Genomic DNA, 19818 nt, shown 5'->3' with positions numbered 1-19818 from the left:
TATGACATGAAGACTGATTCTGTGCTGACATGAAGCCAGATTCTCTGTTACGGGACCTCTCTCCTCTGCCTGGGTGCCTGGGCCTAAATATGTGACAGTGGCCTGTTCCAGTGGTGGGTGACGTGAAGCCTGATTCTCTGCTATGACATGAAGACTGATTCTCTGCTATGACATGAAGACTGATTCTCTACTATGGCATGAAGAGACTGATTCTCTGCTGACGTGAAGCTAGATTCTCTGCTATGGGACCTCTGTCCAATTGATATTGGTTAATTTTTATTTTTTTTATTTTTATTTTAATTCATTTCCCTATCCACATTTGTTTGCAGGGGATTTACCTACATGTTGCCTAGCTCTTTCCTGGGCTGTTTTACAGCCTTTTTAGTGCCCAAAAGTTCGGGTCCCCATTGACTTCAATGGGGTTCGGGTTCGGGACGAAGTTCGGGTCGGGTTCGGATCCCCAACCCGAACATTTCCGGGAAGTTCGGCCGAACTTCTCGAACCCGAACATCCAGGTGTTCGCTCAACTCTAGAAGCGATCCTTTCAGGAGGTACCATCACACTCAGTATTAAATATATTCATTAAGGATGAGCGAACCAAGTTCAGTATGAACTTAGCTATTTTTCGGACAGCAAAGCCCCATTTTAGTGCACATGTCAGCAGGGAATAAACACTAGGGAGGAAGAAGAAGGGTTCTCACATGACCCTGAGAGGAAGTGGGGGGAGGGCTTGCCCTGAATGGCTCCCAGTCTGAGCAACACCACGACAGCAACACCAGATTATTGGTTTTACGGAACTCTTTTGTAACCTCAAGATACCGAAGAACCGAGCATCTTACATCTAGAGAATGGAAACTGGATTCTCTACTGTTAGAGGGATTACAACAAAAGGAAGGCAAAACTATCTCCTGGTTTCAGTGGAAATCCGATACCATTTTAGGAAGAAACCCGGGATCTAGCCTAAGAGTAATTCTATCATCGGTGAAACGGAGATAGGGTTCTTGTATGGATATGGCTTGAATTTCGCCTAACCTCCTTGCTGACGTGATGGCAACAAGAAAAGCGGTCTTCAGGGATAGGTGTTTAGTGGAACAATCTGACCGGGGCTCGAAAGGGGCGAGCGTCAGGCCTGTGAGCACTGTATTGAGGTCCCAGTTGGGCATCCGGGATTTTAGAGAAGGACGGAGCCGAGAGGCTGCTTTCATAAATCTTTTGATCCAGCGGTGGTTGGCTAAGTCTTGATCGAAAAAACAAGCCAGGGCTGAAACTTGTACCTTTAAGGTGGAGGGTCTAAGACCTAGCTCAAGACCTTGCTGGAGGAAGTCTAGAATTTTCTGAAAATTAGGTGGCTCTGAGTTCGGGGCAGGGTTACCAAATCTTCAGATAGATCGAGAAGGCAACTTTTTTTTTACTTGCCTTCAGGGTAGATATTACTTGATCAGAAAGACCCTGCGATTTCAACATCTGGATCTCAGGATCCAAGCTGACAATTTGAGGAAACCTGGGTTTGGGTGTAAGATTGGCCCTTGATGAAGCAGGTCCCTGCTGGAAGGGAGAGGCCACGGGTTCTCTACTGATAGCTCCAACGCCCTGACTTTCCTTTATCCCTATACGATCTATTCTGGCTAGTAGGGGCACGAAAGGGATATTTTCTTTTGGGAAGCCCTTTCTCTTATCCGCTGCTTTCTCTAGGATACGGTCCAAAACAGGGCCGAAGACATACTCCCCTGAAAATGAGATGGAGCCCAACTTCATCTTCGAGGTGTTGTCCCCTGACCAGCATTTTATCCACAAAGCCCGGCGGGCCGCGTTAGAGAGGCCTGCGTCTTTAGCAGCAAATCTGACAGATTCTGCTGAGGCATCTGCCATAAATGCCGTGGCGGACTTTAGTAAGGGGAGAGACCTTAAGATTTCTTCTCTAGGTGTGTTGTCCCTAATGTGAGACTCCAAGTCGTTCAACCACAACCCCATGGACCTCGCCACCGAGGTGGCAGCAATATTAGCTTTTAGGTTAAACATAGCGGCTTCCCAAGATTTTTTTAGCAGACTATCCGCCTTCCTATCCATGGGGTCGCGTAATTGGGAGGCATCTTCAAAGGGAAAGGCAGTCTTTTTATTGACTTTTGCCACTTGAACATCAATTTTTGGTGTTTCATTGAAAATTTTGCATTCATTGGGATCGAACAATAGTCGATTCTTGAAGGACCTGGATATCCCCACGCGTTTCTCTGGATTTGACCACTCATCAAGCACCATGTTGTGTATATTTTCGTTGATCGGAAAAACACGTTTTTTTTTTAACGCGGAGTCTCCCGAACATCTCATCCTGCACTGAATGAGCTCTAGTGGCTTCTTCTACTCCCATAGTGGCCCGGACTGCCCTTAGTAGGTCTGGCATTTCATCCGAGAAAAAACAAAACCTTCTGTCTGATTCAGAAACCTCTATATCAGAGGAAGCATCTTCGTCCTCCCAAGGTCTGGAGGATGAAGCGTTTTCCGCTATCTCTTCTGAATCTGAGGGAGAAAAAGACTCCTCTGTCTTTTAGATGGAGGCAGGTCTTTAGGTAAGGAGGAGAGCTGAGATAAGGAGGATTTTACTTCCTCGTGTATCATAGATTTTAACTCCTCAAAAAAAGAAAGCTGTTCTTCACGCACGACGCTAGAGATACACTCTTTGCATAACCTTTTGTGGTAATCATCTGGAAGTCGTTTAAGACAGGACACACACTTAGCTGGCTTCCTGACCTTCTTCTGAGCCTCCTTAGGGACCTGAGGGAAAATAGCCCCAGTCAACTACTGAACATACACAATTGGTATAAAAGCCCCAAGCCAGAGCAGTGAAGGAGTAAGAAAGGCCGGTAACCTGGTACAGTGCAAAAAAACAGTAACAGGGAAGGTAAGCACTTTCCCCACAGGGGAACTTAGGGTAGGCGGCACAGAAGGGTCTCCTGGGGAGCGGGGTTCGGTCGACATGTTGGCACATACAACACTTGTTGCTCGGCACTTCCATATGCTGTGCCGATTTTGTAAAAGGAGACGCGTCCTAAAAGACATCACTTCCTCCGTCCACCGGCGGGAGATCACGACCAGGGAGCAGGCTCACGTATAGTAAACGAGCGAGGCCTCCCCCAACACCCCTGCCCAGCATTAGTACGAGGACCGCAGGAGGGCAGGGGAACACCAGGTAAGGTGTTACGGAATGGCATCAGCTTCATCTCCCTGGGCAGGGAGATTCTCTCTGCCCCTGTCCTCTGTAGGGACAGGAAACACTGGAGCTGGTGGTGGGAGGGGGGGATTTAAACCCTCTCTCTGTTCCTGCCCCTACAGAGGTCAGGGGTCAATCTCCTAGTGGCCGTTGTGGTGATGAGGTGGAAATATAAAATCCGTAACAGCCTGCTCTATAAAAACCGCACATGATCTATCCTGTCAGGAGAACTCCGTAAAAAATAACAGCCATTTCGTCGTTACCTTGCCTCACAAGCGATCAAAAATCATATGAACTCCAAAATAGCACCAAAAAAACTGATTCCATAGTTTCCAAAATGGGGTCACTTTTTGGGAGTTTCTACTGTAGGGGGGCATAAAGGGGGTTCAAATGTGAGATGGGGCCTAAAATCAAGTCCAGCAATATCTGCTCTCCAAAATCCATTCGGCGATCCTTCCCTTCTGCGCCCTGCCGTGTGCCCATACACAGGATTACAACCACATATATTTGGAGCATTGGCTTAGAATCCTGTTGACCCTGTGTCCCACACGTCCACAAAAAGGATCCTTTTACCTGATAAGCGAGCATTTTGCTTGTTCATAGTGTAATCGGTGGTACCTTTACACCAGCAGATTATCGTTCATACATTAGCAATAATCTGTCTGAACATCTGGCACTGTAAAAGATACTTCAGGAAGTTTATTTCTCAGCCCATTTATCATTAGAAGTCTGCTTGTCTGCGTGTGTTTCATTCATTTCCTGCTCACTCCTCCCACGAAATTTGGCACACAGGTACATCAGGTGTCCGGGAAGGTTTTAGACCGGGTCTCAGCTCTCTAGGACGCACTGTTCCTGAGATATTCCCAAAAAAATGCATTACCCAATAGAAGCCTGCCATACACACGGTCACATGTGCCTTATCAGTCAATAGAAGCTCACATGCCCAAAGTCTCCACATACACACAGTTTTACACCAGGTTTCCATAACAACCCAGCCATTTTTCTCCAGTGCTGTAGGTCCGCTTTAAAGGGGCAGGGTGCTGAGGATGACACTGTTAAGGGTGCGAAGTGCTGTGCAGATCACAGTTTAGGGGGCAGGTAGGGTGGCCATTCAGGCCACCCTCAAAAGACGGACTTAAAAACCCCGCCCCCAGGTCCAGCTAAGCCATGCCCCCGACCCGGTCAGGCCACTCTCCCTCCCACTCCACAGCCGACGGGGATAGAAAAAATGAAGGTAAAAATCAACTTATGTCAGCTGCAGGGGTAGGAAGGAGGGTGAATTTCTCCCTGCAGATCACACTCAGACAACACATTGCTGCTGTCTTAGAGTGAGCTGTTCAAAAGGACATTCCCGTGTCCGTCCAGGCCCTGCACCAGACGGAGGACAGGGAGTCTGAAAGCCAGACTGTCCGGCCTAAAACCAGACCTCTGGTCACCCTAGGGGAAGACTGCTGTGGAGGTCACAGTTAAGGGGACGGTCTACTATGGAGGTCAGTGTTAAGGGGCAGATTGCTGTAGAGGCCACTGTTAAGGAGACAGGGTACTGTGGAGGTCACTAATAAAGGGGTGGCCGCTGTGGAAGTCACTGTTAAAGGGGAGGACGCTGTGGATGTTACTGTTAAGGGAGCAGGCCGCTGTGGAGGTCACTGTTAAAAGGGCGGGCACTGTGAGGTCACTGTTAAGGGAGCGGGTACAGTGGAGGTCACTGTTAAAGGGGCAGTCGCTGTCGAGGTATCTGTTAAGGGGGCCGGGAATGGTGGAGGTCACAGTTAAGGGGACTGTAACCTATGGTCAGTGTTAAGGGGCGGGTGCTGTAGAGGTCACTGTTAAGGGGACGGGCCCCTGTGGAGGTCACTGTCAAGGGGTGGAGTGCTGTGGAACTCACTGTTAAAGGGGAAGGCTGCTGTGAAGGTCAAAGTTAAGATGGTGCGCTGCTGGGGACATCCCATTTTAAGGAGACATGGCACTGTGGGGGGGTCAGTGTTAAGGGGTGGGGGGCTGTGGAGGTCACTGTTAAGGGGGGTGGTACTATAAATGTCACTGTAATAGTGGATACTGTCAATATCTTTTAATGACACACACATTAAATGAAATAGATGAAATATACCCGTGTGAAGCCAGGTCCTTCAGCTAGTTTCTTATAGCGCTCTTGAAAAATTTAAGCTGCACAGTTGTCATAAATCTTCCCCAATGTGTCCACATACCTGTTCCGCCTGCTATCATTCCAACCTGACTGGCAAACTTTCTCTCAGCCGGGGATCTCTTGTTTGGTTGAATATCGAAGTAACCTCATAAAACGAAGCACAAAAATTGATATTGTTAGTATGTAATAGCAATGTGTGTTTCTAGATTCTTTATTGTGCTCTATGGGGCATGAATTTGATACTGCTATCCATAATTGCCCAACGAATGGTACAATGTCCTGAAATACACTGCAAAGCAGAGAAAGTGTTAATATAATAATATTTCATGTATTATGTGCATGTACTACAAATCCCATAAGGTTATGGGAGGTCCCATGTGGCTAGCCAGGGCTGCTCCACCCTTCCTCACCAGGTTCGGGTACTGAAGGAATTCCTTTATGGGTTTGTGACGAAATGCAAAACGAAACTGCCTTTAAAGGGAACCTGTAATCAACTTTATGCTGCCTGTACTAATGGTAGCATAAAGTAGAGACAGGTGAGTTGATTTCAGCGGTCTGTCATTAAAAAGTTAGGCTACTTTCACACTCGCGTTTTGGCTTTCTGTTTGTGAGATCCGTTCAGGGCTCTCACAAGCGTTCCAAAACGGATCAGTTTTGCCCTAATGCATTCTGAATGGAAAAAGATCCGCTCAGAATGCATCAGTTTGCATCAGTTCATTCTCCATTCCACTTTGTAGGCGGACACCAAAATGCTGCCTGCAGCGTTTTGGTGTCCATCTGATGAAACTGAGCCAAAACGGATACGTCCTGACACACACAGTTTTCACTGACACAATCTGGCACAATAGAAAACGGATCCGTCTCCCATTGACTTTCAATGGTGTTCAAGATGGATCCATCTTGGCTATGTTAAAGATAATACAAACGGATCCGTTCTGAACGGATCCAGACGGTTGTATTAACTGAACGGATCCGTCCATGACAGATCTGCCCAAAACGCGAGTGTGAAAGTAGCCTTAAAAGTAAGTAGTTGCCTAGAACCGACATCAAAATCATTGCAGACTGAGCCTGGAAAAGAGTCACGGCCACTTGAGAAGAGTCATGGCTATTCATGAATTCCTGCTCTCCCTGCTCACCTGATGATTGAGTCTTCTACCTAGTTTTCTCCCTTTCTCTCTAGGAGAGAACTGCCAATCATCAGCAGATGGATGGGGAGAACAGGAGATTATGAATAACCAGGACTTTTCTCAGGTAGACTGGACTCTTCTCAAGGCCTGGGCTGCAATGATTATGATGCTGGTTCTCAGCAACCACTTACTTTTAGCTCATGAGTGGCACACCACTGAAATCAGCATTTTTGTCACTACTTTATGCTGCCCTGAATGAGGTCTGCATAAAGATGATGACAGGTTCCCTTTAAGAGTCATTCTGTTTTGATTCATCATAATAGAATTGTATGGCCAAGCATAACGGATCCATCTGGTTTCCGTTATGCAGGACTGAAAACAAAGTCCTGCATAATGGAAACCATTACTGTAAAGACTGCGTTTGAACAAACACTGTTATTAGAGATGTGACATGGACCCGAACCCGAACATTTTCGTAAAAGTCCGGGTTCGGGTTCGTTGTTCGGCGCTTTCTTGGCGCTTTTTGAAAGGCTGCAAAGCAACCAATCAACAAGCGTCATACTACTTGCCCCAAGAGGACATTACAGCCATGCCTACTATTGGCATGGCTGTGATTGGCCAGTGCAGCATGTGACCCAGCCTCTATTTAAGCTGGAGTCACGTAGCGCCGCACGTCACTCTGCTCTGATCAGGGTAGGGATAGGATGCAGCTGCTGCTGTTAGGGCGAGATTAGGCAGTGATTTACTTACTGAAGTGATCGATGTACAGCTGTGTATCATACAACCTCTGCAATTCAATTGCTCACTGTTTTAAGGCTGCCCAGAGCGTTTTTCAGTCACTTTTTTCTGGGGTGATCGGCGGCCATTTTGTGTCTTGTGGTGCGCCAGCACAAGCTGCCACCAAGTCCATTTTCAACCATCAATAGTGTGTTGTTTTTTTTGCTATATCCTACATCAGGGGCTTGGCTGTGCTTGCTATTTTATTGAGGGGTAAAATACAATTGCCAAAATAGCAGTACCCTAAATCTGGTGTTTCAGCTGTGGCTAGCCAATTGTAATACTGTCTGCTGTCTGCCAAAGCACAGTTTTTGTTCTGGGTTGAATACAATTCCCAACTTAGCAATTCCCTAAATAATTGTTTTCTGCTGTATCAGGCCAAGTTTAAATCTATCCATAAAAGGGTATATTAGATTGAAGGTGCGGATAGGGTTATTCTCAATAACTTCAAACGCTACCGTGCATCACCAAGTCTAATTCTGTCCGTAAACTTATACCTGTCATCCAGCGCCTAAATACTAGGCCTTCCATTTATACTCAGCTAAATCTGTGGTTACTGCTGTGCCTGGCAAAGTTATTTAGTGTCTGCCAAAGCACAGTTTTTGTTCTGGGTTGAATACAATTCCCAACTTAGCAATTCCCTAAATAATTGTTTTCTGCTGTATCAGGCCAAGTTTAAATCTATCCATAAAAGGGTATATTAGATTGAAGGTGCGGATAGGGTTATTCTCAATAACTTCAAACGCTACCGTGCATCTCCAAGTCTAATTCTGTCCATAAACGTATACCTGTCATCCAGCGCCTAAATACTAGGCCTACAATTTATATTCAGCTAAATCTGTGGTTACTGCTGCGCCTGGCAAAGTTATTTAGTGTCTGCCAAAGCACAGTTTTTGTTCTGGGTTGAATACAATTCCCAACTTAGCAATTCCATAAATAATTATTTTCTGCTGTATCAGGCCAAGTTTAAATCTATCCATAAAAGGGTATATTAGATTGAAGGTGCGGATAGGGTCATTCTCAATAACTTCAAACGCTACCGTGCATCACCAAGTCTAATTCTGTCCGTAAACGTATACCTGTCATCCAGCGCCTAAATACTAGGCCTACAATTTATATTCAGCTAAATCTGTGGTTACTGCTGTGCCTGGCAAAGTTATTTAGTGTCTGCCAAAGCACAGTTTTTGTTCTGGGTTGAATACAATTCCCAACTTAGCAATTCCCTAAATAATTGTTTTCTGCTGTATCAGGCCAAGTTTAAATCTATCCATAAAAGGGTATATTAGATTGAAGGTGCGGATAGGGTCATTCTCAATAACTTCAAACGCTACCGTGCATCACCAAGTCTAATTCTGTCCGTAAACGTATACCTGTCATCCAGTGCCTAAATACTAGGCCTACAATTTATACTCAGCTAAATCTGTGGTTACTGCTGTGCCTGGCAAAGTTATTTAGTGTCTGCCAAAGCACAGTTTTTGTTCTGGGTTGAATACAATTCCCAACTTAGCAATTCCCTAAATAATTGTTTTCTGCTGTATCAGGCCAAGTTTAAATCTATCCATAAAAGGGTATATTAGATTGAAGGTGCGGATAGGGTTATTCTCAATAACTTCAAATGCTACCGTGCATCTCCAAGTCTAATTCTGTCCGTAAACGTATACCTGTCAGCCAGCGCCTAAATACTAGGCCTACAATTTATATTCAGCTAAATCTGTGGTTACTGCTGTGCCTGGCAAAGTTATTTAGTGTCTGCCAAAGCACAGTTTTTGTTCTGGGTTGAATACAATTCCCAACTTAGCAATTCCATAAATAATTATTTTCTGCTGTATCAGGCCAAGTTTAAATCTATCCATAAAAGGGTATATTAGATTGAAGGTGCGGATAGGGTCATTCTCAATAACTTCAAACGCTACCGTGCATCACCAAGTCTAATTCTGTCCGTAAACTTATACCTGTCATCCAGCGCCTAAATACTAGGCCTTCCATTTATACTCAGCTAAATCTGTGGTTACTGCTGTGCCTGGCAAAGTTATTTAGTGTCTGCCAAAGCACAGTTTTTGTTCTGGGTTGAATACAATTCCCAACTTAGCAATTCCCTAAATAATTGTTTTCTGCTGTATCAGGCCAAGTTTAAATCTATCCATAAAAGGGTATATTAGATTGAAGGTGCGGATAGGGTTATTCTCAATAACTTCAAACGCTACCGTGCATCTCCAAGTCTAATTCTGTCCATAAACGTATACCTGTCATCCAGCGCCTAAATACTAGGCCTACAATTTATATTCAGCTAAATCTGTGGTTACTGCTGCGCCTGGCAAAGTTATTTAGTGTCTGCCAAAGCACAGTTTTTGTTCTGGGTTGAATACAATTCCCAACTTAGCAATTCCATAAATAATTATTTTCTGCTGTATCAGGCCAAGTTTAAATCTATCCATAAAAGGGTATATTAGATTGAAGGTGCGGATAGGGTCATTCTCAATAACTTCAAACGCTACCGTGCATCACCAAGTCTAATTCTGTCCGTAAACGTATACCTGTCATCCAGCGCCTAAATACTAGGCCTACAATTTATATTCAGCTAAATCTGTGGTTACTGCTGTGCCTGGCAAAGTTATTTAGTGTCTGCCAAAGCACAGTTTTTGTTCTGGGTTGAATACAATTCCCAACTTAGCAATTCCCTAAATAATTGTTTTCTGCTGTATCAGGCCAAGTTTAAATCTATCCATAAAAGGGTATATTAGATTGAAGGTGCGGATAGGGTCATTCTCAATAACTTCAAACGCTACCGTGCATCACCAAGTCTAATTCTGTCCGTAAACGTATACCTGTCATCCAGTGCCTAAATACTAGGCCTACAATTTATACTCAGCTAAATCTGTGGTTACTGCTGTGCCTGGCAAAGTTATTTAGTGTCTGCCAAAGCACAGTTTTTGTTCTGGGTTGAATACAATTCCCAACTTAGCAATTCCCTAAATAATTGTTTTCTGCTGTATCAGGCCAAGTTTAAATCTATCCATAAAAGGGTATATTAGATTGAAGGTGCGGATAGGGTTATTCTCAATAACTTCAAACGCTACCGTGCATCTCCAAGTCTAATTCTGTCCGTAAACGTATACCTGTCATCCAGCGCCTAAATACTAGGCCTACAATTTATATTCAGCTAAATCTGTGGTTACTGCTGTGCCTGGCAAAGTTATTTAGTGTCTGCCAAAGCACAGTTTTTGTTCTGGGTTGAATACAATTCCCAACTTAGCAATTCCATAAATAATTATTTTCTGCTGTATCAGGCCAAGTTTAAATCTATCCATAAAAGGGTATATTAGATTGAAGGTGCGGATAGGGTCATTCTCAATAACTTCAAACGCTACCGTGCATCACCAAGTCTAATTCTGTCCGTAAACGTATACCTGTCATCCAGTGCCTAAATACTAGGCCTACAATTTATACTCAGCTAAATCTGTGGTTACTGCTGTGCCTGGCAAAGTTATTTAGTGTCTGCCAAAGCACAGTTTTTGTTCTGGGTTGAATACAATTCCCAACTTAGCAATTCCCTAAATAATTGTTTTCTGCTGTATCAGGCCAAGTTTAAATCTATCCATAAAAGGGTATATTAGATTGAAGGTGCTGATAGGGTCATCCTCAATAACTTCACACGCTACCGTGCATCTCCAAGTCTAATTCTGTCCGTAAAACCTTTCATCCAGGGCCTAAATACTAGGCCTACAATTTATATTCCCCTAAATCTGTGGTTACTGCTGTGCCCGTATTAGTGTAATACGGTACTTAAATAGATAGCCAGATAGTGTTAGGTGCCTGTAAAAAAAGGCCTGAATTTGAATTCAATACATTGGGACAAATAATTTTTTTCTTATTGAGGTGAACGGTAACAATGAGGAAAACATCTAGTAAGGGACGCGGACATGGTCGCGGTGGTGTTAGTGGACCCTCTGGTGCTGGGAGAGGATGTGGCCATTCTGCCACAGCCACACATCCTGGTGAACCAACTACCTCAGGTCCCAGTAGCCGCCAGAATTTACAGCGATATTTGGTGGGGCCCAATGCCATTCTAAGGATGGTAAGGCCTGAGCAGGTACAGGCATTAGTCAATTGGGTGGCCGATAGTGGATCCAGCACGTTCACATTATCTCCCACCCAGTCTTCTGCAGAAAGCGCACAGATGGCGCCTGTAGTACAGCATTGTATACAGAACACCGCAGATTCTAGACACTCTATTATGCCCAGATTACTGGAATCTGCCATACACACACTGTTTTCTGACTTAGCACACTGTTGGCTACAGAACGCCACAGATTATAGACACTATAGAGGGCCCAGAAGCATTGGAATCTGCAATACAATATTTTCTGATGTAGTACAGCATTGTATACAGAACACCGCAGATTCTAGACACTCTATTAGGCCTAAATTACTGGAATCTGCCATACACACACTGTTTTCTGACTTAGCACACTGTTGGCTACAGAACGCCACAGATTAAAGACACTATAGAGGGCCCAGAAGCATTGGAATCTGCAATACAATCTTTTCTAATGTAGTACAGCATTGTATACAGAACACCGCAGATTCTAGACACTCTATTAGGCCCAGATTATTGGAATCTGCCATACATACACTGTTTTCTGACTTAGCACACTGTTGGCTACAGAACGCCACAGATTATAGACACTATAGAGGGGCCAGAAGCATTGGAATCTGCAATACAATCTTTTCTGATGTAGTACAGCATTGTATACAGAACACCGCAGATTCTAGACACTCTATTAGGCCCAGATTACTGGAATCTGCCATACACACACTGTTTTCTGATTTAGCACACTGTTGGCTTTGTAAAGGGTTTGACTAAGCTGCGTTTGGGTTGTGAGATATTTGGATCAGAACCAGAGCAATTTTCCCATTGACAATAATAGAAAAATCATAAAAATTATGCCCCACTTAAGCACTCATATCTCCCTAGCCAAAGGTCCTAAAAATCTAAAACTACGTGGACCAGTAAGCACAGCCAGGGACGCTATATATCCCTAACTGCACACTGGGTAAATGTAGTGGCGGCTGGGCCCCAGGCGCAGAGCTCTTTGGCGCACGTCCTTCCGCCGCCAAGGATCGCAGGGCAACATTCTTTGCCTCCTGTAGCCTCCTCCTCGGCTTCCTCCTCCTCTTCTTCCACCTGCTCATCCAGTCAGCCACACACCTTCACCACCAACTTCAGCACAGCCCGGGGTAAACGTCAGCAGGCCATTCTGAAACTCATATGTTTGGGGAAAGGCCCCACACCGCGCAGGAGTTGTGGCGGGGTATTGAACAACAGACCGACGAGTGGTTGCTGCCGGTGAGCCTCAAGCCCGGCCTGGTGGTGTGCGATAATGAGCGAAATCTCGTTGCAGCTCTGGGACTAGCTGGTTTGACGCACATCCCTTGCCTGGCACATGAGCTGAATTTTGTGGTGCAGAAGTTCATTCATAATAACCCCGACATGTCAGAGCTGCTGCATAAAGTGCAGCCGCTGCTCGCCTGTCTGCGCTGCAGCGTAACTTCGGCCTTCCCGCTCACCGCCTCATATGCGACATGCCCACCAGGTGGAACAGACTGTGCGAGCAGCAGCAGGCCATAGTGGAGTTTCAGCTGCAGCACGCACGGGTCAGTCGCACTGCGGAACAGCACCACTTCACCACCAATGACTGGGCCTCCATGCGAGACCTGTGTGCCCTGTTGCGCTGTTTCGAGTACTCCACCAACATGGCCAGTGGCGATGACGCCGTTATCAGCGTTACAATACCACTTCTATGTCTCCTTGAGAAAACACTTAGGGCGATGATGGAAGAGGAGGTGGCCCAGGAGGAGGAGGAGGAGGAGGAGGAAGAGGGGTCATTTTTAGCACTTTCAGGCCAGTCTCTTAGAAATGACTCAGAGGGAGGTTTTTTGCAACAGCAGAGGCCAGGTACAAATGTGGCCAGACAGGGACCACTACTGGAGGACGAGGAGGACGAGGATGAGGAGGATGAGGATGAAGCAGGTTCACAGCGGGGTAGCACCCAACGCAGCTCGGGCCCATCACTGGTGCGTGAATGGGGGGAAATGGAGGACGATGACGATACGCCTCCCACAGAGGACAGCTTGTCCTTACCTCTGGGCAGCCTGGCACACATGAGCGACTACATGCTGCAGTGCCTGCACAACGACAGCAGAGTTGCCCACATTTTAACGTGTGCCGACTACTGGGTGGCCACCCTGCTGGATCCCCGGTACAAAGACAATGTGCCCACCTTACTTCCTGCACTGGAGTGTGATAGGAAGATGCGCGAGTACAAGCGCACATTGGTAGACGCGCTACTGAGAGCATTCCCAAATGTCACAGGGGAACAAGTGGAAGCCCAAGGTGAAGGCCGAGGAGAAGCAAGAGGTCGCCAACGCAGCTGTGTCACGGCCAGCTCCTCTGAGGGCAGGGTTAGCATGGCAGAGATGTGGAAAAGTTTTGTCACCACGCCACAGCTAACTGCACCACCACCTGATACGGAACGTGTTAGCAGGAGGCAACATTTCATTAACATGGTGGAAAAGTACGTGTGCACACCCCTCCACGTACTGACTGATGGTTCGGCCCCATTCAACTTCTGGGTCTCCAAATTGTCCACGTGGCCAGAGCTAGCCTTTTATGCCTTGGAGGTGCTGGCCTGCCCGGCGGCCAGCGTTTTGTCTGAACGTGCATTGAGCACGGCAGAGGGCGTCATTACAGACAAACGCAGCCGCCTGTCTACAGCCAATGTGGACAAGCTGACGTTCATAAAAATGAACCAGGCATGGATCCCACAGGACCTGTCCATCCCTTGTGCAGATTAGACATTTATAACTACCTCCCCTTAACTATATATTCTTGTACTCCAGGACACATCTTCATTCAATCCTCTTTTTTTAATTTTACCATTATATTGCGGGGCAACCCAAAGTTGAATGAACCTCTCCTCTGTCTGGGTGCCGGGGCCTAAAAATATCTGACAGTGGCCTGTTCCAGTAGTGGGTGACATGAAGCCTGATTCTCTGCTATGACATGAAGCCTGATTCTCTGCTATGGGACCTCTCTCCTCTGTCTGGGTGCCGGGGCCTAAATATCTGACAGTGGCCTGTTCCAGTGGTGGGTGACATGAAGCCTGATTCTCTGCTATGACATGAAGCCTGATTCTCTGCTATGGGACCTCTCTCCTCTGTCTGGATGCCGGGGCCTAAATATCTGACAGTGGCCTGTTCCAGTGGTGGGTGACATGAAGCCTGATTCTCTGCTATGGGACCTCTCTCCTCTGTCTGGGTGCCGGGGCCTAAAAATATCTGACAGTGGCCTGTTCCAGTGGTGGGTGACATGAAGCCTGATTCTCTGCTATGACATGAAGCCTGATTCTCTGCTATGGGACCTCTCTCCTCTGTCTGGGTGCCGGGGCCTAAAAATATCTGACAGTGGCCTGTTCCAGTGGTGGGTGACATGAAGCCTGATTCTCTGCTATGGGACCTCTCTCCAATTGATATTGGTTAATTTTTTTTAAATTTTTTTTTTTTTTAATTCATTTCCCTATCCACATTTGTTGCAGGGGATTTACCTACATTTTGCTGCCTTTTGCAGCCCTCTAGCCCTTTCCTGGGCTATTTTACAGCCTTTTTAGTGCCGAAAAGTTCGGGTCCCCATTAACTTCAATGGATTTCGTGTTCGGGGTGGTGCAGTTATATGTTCTAAAGCTTTTTTGGCCGTTCAGCGGTGCAGTTATATGTTTTAAAGTACATGTAAAAATACAAGAAAAAGAACTGGATCGCAATAGAATAGGATAGGGTCCCATTCAAAGAGGCAACCTTGTCGCGGTGAGTGGGCCTATGCTTTTTGATCAAATTGTATACTAACGCCTCATGTACAGCATGCAGCATAGGGGTAGGTATACGATAAATTACGCTGAGAAGCGATGTTAATTATGTTGAGAAGCAGTTAGATAATAGCATAGTATTGAGGAGGATGTGCGATCCAGTTCTTTTTCTTGTATTTTTACATGTATTGTAGAGTCTATGCTCTTTTCCCTCCTGGTAGCAGCACTCCTCCCCATTCGGCCCAGGTGCTTTTAATTAGCAGGAGTCTGCATAAGGGTATAAATTCCTACCTCTCAGTTGGAGTTCCTGAGAGTATGTGATAGGTTGAGTTCCACACCTGTTCACATGGTGCAGTACTGCACGGCGGCAAAAAAAATGTATTATTCAGCGGTGCAGTTATATGTTCTAAAGCCTTTTTTGGCGTGTATAGGTGGGATAAAAAGGGCTTGTTAGCCATTGTGTGGTGAAGTGAGAAAATTACAGCCCTTTTTGGCGTGTATTAGTGGCAATAAACAAAGAAATATTTGATATTCATCGGTGCAGTTATATGTTCTAAAGATTATTTGGCTGTTCAGGAGTGCAGTTATATGTTCTAAAGCATTTTTGACGTGCATTAATGGCAAAAAAAAAGTATTATTTGCTGTTCAGCGGTGCAGTTATAAGTTCTAAATCCTTTTTTAGCGTGTATTAGTGACTAAATTACAGCCCTTTTTGTTGTGTATTAGTGGCAAATTCACTGACTATCAAGATAAAGTAGGGTAGGCATAAATAGTAATCACTGACGCTAGAAAATGTACCCTTTAAAATTTCACTTTTCAGGATATGGGTATAATAGTCTATAGTTTTGTTTGTGACGCCAATTGCAGCATGCTAACGCAGGGCCCTTTAAGGTGTTGTAATTAACGTACCAGGTTAGAAATGCCAGAGTGGTGTAATGTCTCTGTATGGTAGTAGTAATAGTGTTAACAGTGTATCCTACCTGGGTACGTCTGGACTCCTGGATCCTGGCTCACTTGCAATAAAATGAGTGTGATGCTAGTAGGAATAATAGAGGGATTTGCAGCAGTAATTGAGATCCAGACCTTGGGTAAAGTTGAAACTTGTCTTTACTAGTTGCAGCTTTCATCAAAGCGAGATACAACATGTCACCGGTAGTTCTGTGAGAAGGTCTGGCAGACGTTCTTCTCTACCTCTTGCATGACGTTCTTTGTTTTGGTTTCACTTTGTCATCTCCTTTCCTTCTCCCAGGTGTCACCTATTTAGACTAATTGTCTCACATTATATTCCCTGCCATACTGCCTCACTTTGCGGTTTATACTACTTCCTGGATGAGGTGTTCAATGCTGGAGGCTGCTGCTGCTGTTTGCTAAGATAAGTCTTTTTCTTCATTTGTGTTTCTAGGTGACCCTGACTCCGTCCGTATTAAGTGCAGGGAGCCGGTGGTCGTGTCCCCTCACTATTATAGGGTCTTCAGGTGTCACACAGTCTTAGGTACGTGGGCATGCAATCGTCTACCATTCAGACCCTTGCATGGGCATAGCAGTCAGGGAGAGCTCTTAGGGTTTTATAGGGCTCACCCATATGCTCCTTAGTTTGGGATCAAGCCAGCCGGATGTTTATTTATAAGTTCCAGCTATCTGCAACATCATCCGTGACACAGCATTAGTCTTTGGTCCCAGTAGGTATTGGCAATGTGTGTCAGGAAATTATCTTCTGCTCTATCATGTGCCTGGAGCTTTTGCAGGAAAAGACGTCTGCTTGTTAGCTCTGTAATGTGGCAGGAATTTATCTTCTGCACTATCTATCTTCTGCTGTCTTGGGGACTGAATTGCTGAGGAGGAATTTGGCTTCTCCTGGGGTCTCTGGATGGTACTCACAGTTATTGTCTCAGGGTATGCTTCTTCCTGTAACTGGAGGTGGCTGCTTGCTTTCTTCCAGTTGAGGCTACAAGGCTCAGGCTGGGGATGATGATCAATGTCTCAGCCGATACAAGATCCTGGCTTTGGATCCCTATAACTGGGAGCTCCTAACCGCACAGCCTTCCCTTAGCAGGGGTGGCTGGCACACTAACCTAACTTCCTTCCCCACCCATGAGGAAGGATATGGGCGCAGCCCATTTCTGCTCACAGAAGGGGGAGCTGAACTGGAATGTACTATTCTAGCTCAGAAACACTAAACTGTCTCTAAGTCCTTGCTGAACACATTGCTGCCACCTGCTGGTGAACATGGAAATTACGGCAATATATATGTAGCAAGGATTTGAATGCACATTTATGAGGATATTATATAAAATTACATTAGATGGCACGGTAAATACACTTAACAGGTTGTAGCGGGGTAAAAGAGTTTCTTAACACAACTCTGGGGTGTTACATTCTCCCTTATTTTGAGTTAAGCCGCCCTCAGCTTATGCTTAGGAGGGAGAGGAACCAGCTCTGGGGTACCCAAATAAATACTAAGTGCTGCATGTATTACATATAAGACATACAAAGACAAACATATAACAGCTACCCTAGGTTCCTGCCCGCATGAGTAGGGTGTCCTAATTAACAGTTTCCCTCTCTAGGTATAACCAGTGAACCAAGTACTGCACTAAGCAATCACTACTGACTAACTTTGAAGTGTTCTGGCCTTTAAACACCAAAGAAAGCATGGGGGTGTCTTTACTCTGTAGTCCCACCATTATGTAATGAGATGCCTGCAAATGGATAGGGTGGCTTTATCCTGTATTCCCTTCCCTGCACTAAAGTCTGAAAAATATGGCTTATAGCACGATCACTATGGTGACTATGGGTAGCTAAAATGTGGCTCTAAGGTTTGAGGTACCATACCTTAGGCAAAGGCTCAGAAGGGGAGGTATTACTGTCTCCATGCACTTCTGGCAATGTCACAGGAGGAGGGTATTATAATCCCATGGAAGTCCAGGAAGACACACCTCAGGATGGGAGAAATCCTGAGCATATAACAAGCGGGAAGGAGGGTTAAAAAACTCCTCTAACCATTCCCGAAGCAGTGGGGGTTACCCGTGTAGTTTCTATACCTGCCAGGAATTACCACTTGGTCCTACCGGTGCACTATGAGTAGGCCATTAGTATTAAGCGTCCGCATAAAGGCAGTCCATTTAAAGGGGGTGAGAGAACAAGAGCTGTAAAATAAGGCACACTGGAGTAAGTTGTGCAATGTTAAGTGCAATATCACAAAAAGTGTATTACGGTTCACATTGCGGCACCTAAAAGAGAATACACACAATGGGCATGTCATTCTTGAACGTTACATAAAAACATTACGCAAAATTAGTGTTAAAACATTATGCAAATATCAGTGCAATCAATATAATCATTATACGCTCAAATATGACTTAAGTACTTATTCTTGAAATGCTTGACTGTGGACAGGAACAATAAGTCCATAAGTCACTTGTAATCCACAGGAACAATAAGAGTTCATTGTAATCCAAACAAGGTAGTGGTTAATTTCCACAGTGGGTAGTTTTCCTCACAGCAAAGTCTGGAAATCTTCCTCCTGGATCCCATATTTGAGGACGCAAAAGTTCTTCCTTAAACTGTGTGCTCTCAGCAGCTGTAGTGGTGCGCCACTGCCCTCTTGTGGTGTCTTTTGGAATTGGCTGAGCAGTAAGCCTGGTGAATGCAGCTGTGACATGCTGCAAGCCGGGATCCCTAGCCGGTGCAGAGGTGGACAAAACCTCCGGCTGAAGGGGCTCTGGTAGGCAAACTGAGGGTGCCTGGGACAGGTTCCAGGGCAGTACGTAGGGTTGCACTCTGGGATTTAATGTCAGTTATTTATTTGCCCCACCTGTAGAGCTGGAGCCACAGGGATTTCAGGGATCACTATGGGGACCTCAGAATTGAGGCGTCCTGCTCTGGCGGTATTAGCTCTGGGCGGCGGAGTGGAAGTTCCGTCCACCTCCGCCGTATCAGTATGTGTGCATGGCAGAGCAGGCTTGGGCCTATCAGGGGTATCGGGACCCACAGGGAGCGGTGCAGGGGCAGCTTCGGACCGGGCCTGGGCCTCAGGGAGCGCGTCTGCTCCTACCTGATGTCGCGGCCGGGTGGCCGGTTCCGATGCCTCCTGGTGGTGCGCGGGGGCCTCCGCGATAGGTGCCATCATCAGGGTCAACTCTAAAGTTGCAGATGCCGTCAGTGACGCAGGTATCCTCAGGGCTTGGACAGCTTGGCTGGCAGTAGTATCCGCAGGAGCAGGCTTGACGCTGGTGGCCATCTTGGGGGATGTCTTGTCTTCGGCGCTGGCAGCAGTCTGGTTTGCCGAGTCGATAGCCGCGGAGGGATACACTGCCTCCGGGATCACGGCAAAGACGGAAGGATCACTTCTCTTCACCAGTTGGGAGACGTGAATCTCTGCCGGGTGGTCTTCATAAACAGGCTCTCCTCCAATAACCATTTGGTTCCATTTTGGTGAAGGAAGCGCAATCTTCCTTGGCTCTTCTGTCACAATCAGTGCAGGAAATGCAGGAAGTGAGGCTGGAGCCCAAAGGGAGGAGTCTGCACTCCCTTGGCTCGCATTGCAAAGTTCTTGGTGGGCAGGCTTGAGAGTTCCCACTTCTAGGAGGGCGTAGTCATCATTTTCGCGCTCTTGAAAGCCATGAAGACACTGAGCCATGAAGGAAAAATGGCTGATTAACCCTTGCAGTGCTGACGCACACAATGCAGCGTTTTCTGGTCCCGCAA

General features: G+C 46.0%; 1 protein-coding gene across 1 annotated transcript in view; it reads right to left on the bottom strand.

The window, feature by feature from the left end:
* LOC120993757 (NADH-cytochrome b5 reductase 1) overlaps positions 1-19818 on the bottom strand; it is a 372914-nt gene that overhangs the window by 133694 nt on the left and 219402 nt on the right. The window contains exon 4 of the mRNA XM_040422226.1: positions 5410-5493. Within this exon, the coding sequence (XP_040278160.1) occupies positions 5410-5493 (84 nt within the window). The remainder of the gene's footprint in view (positions 1-5409; positions 5494-19818) is intronic.

Source organism: Bufo bufo, chromosome 3 (genome assembly GCF_905171765.1).
Source record: "Bufo bufo chromosome 3, aBufBuf1.1, whole genome shotgun sequence".
Classification (NCBI taxonomy): Eukaryota; Metazoa; Chordata; class Amphibia; order Anura; family Bufonidae; genus Bufo; species Bufo bufo.
Note: the sequence above shows the minus strand (reverse complement) of the source record. Positions and strands in the feature narration are given on the sequence as shown.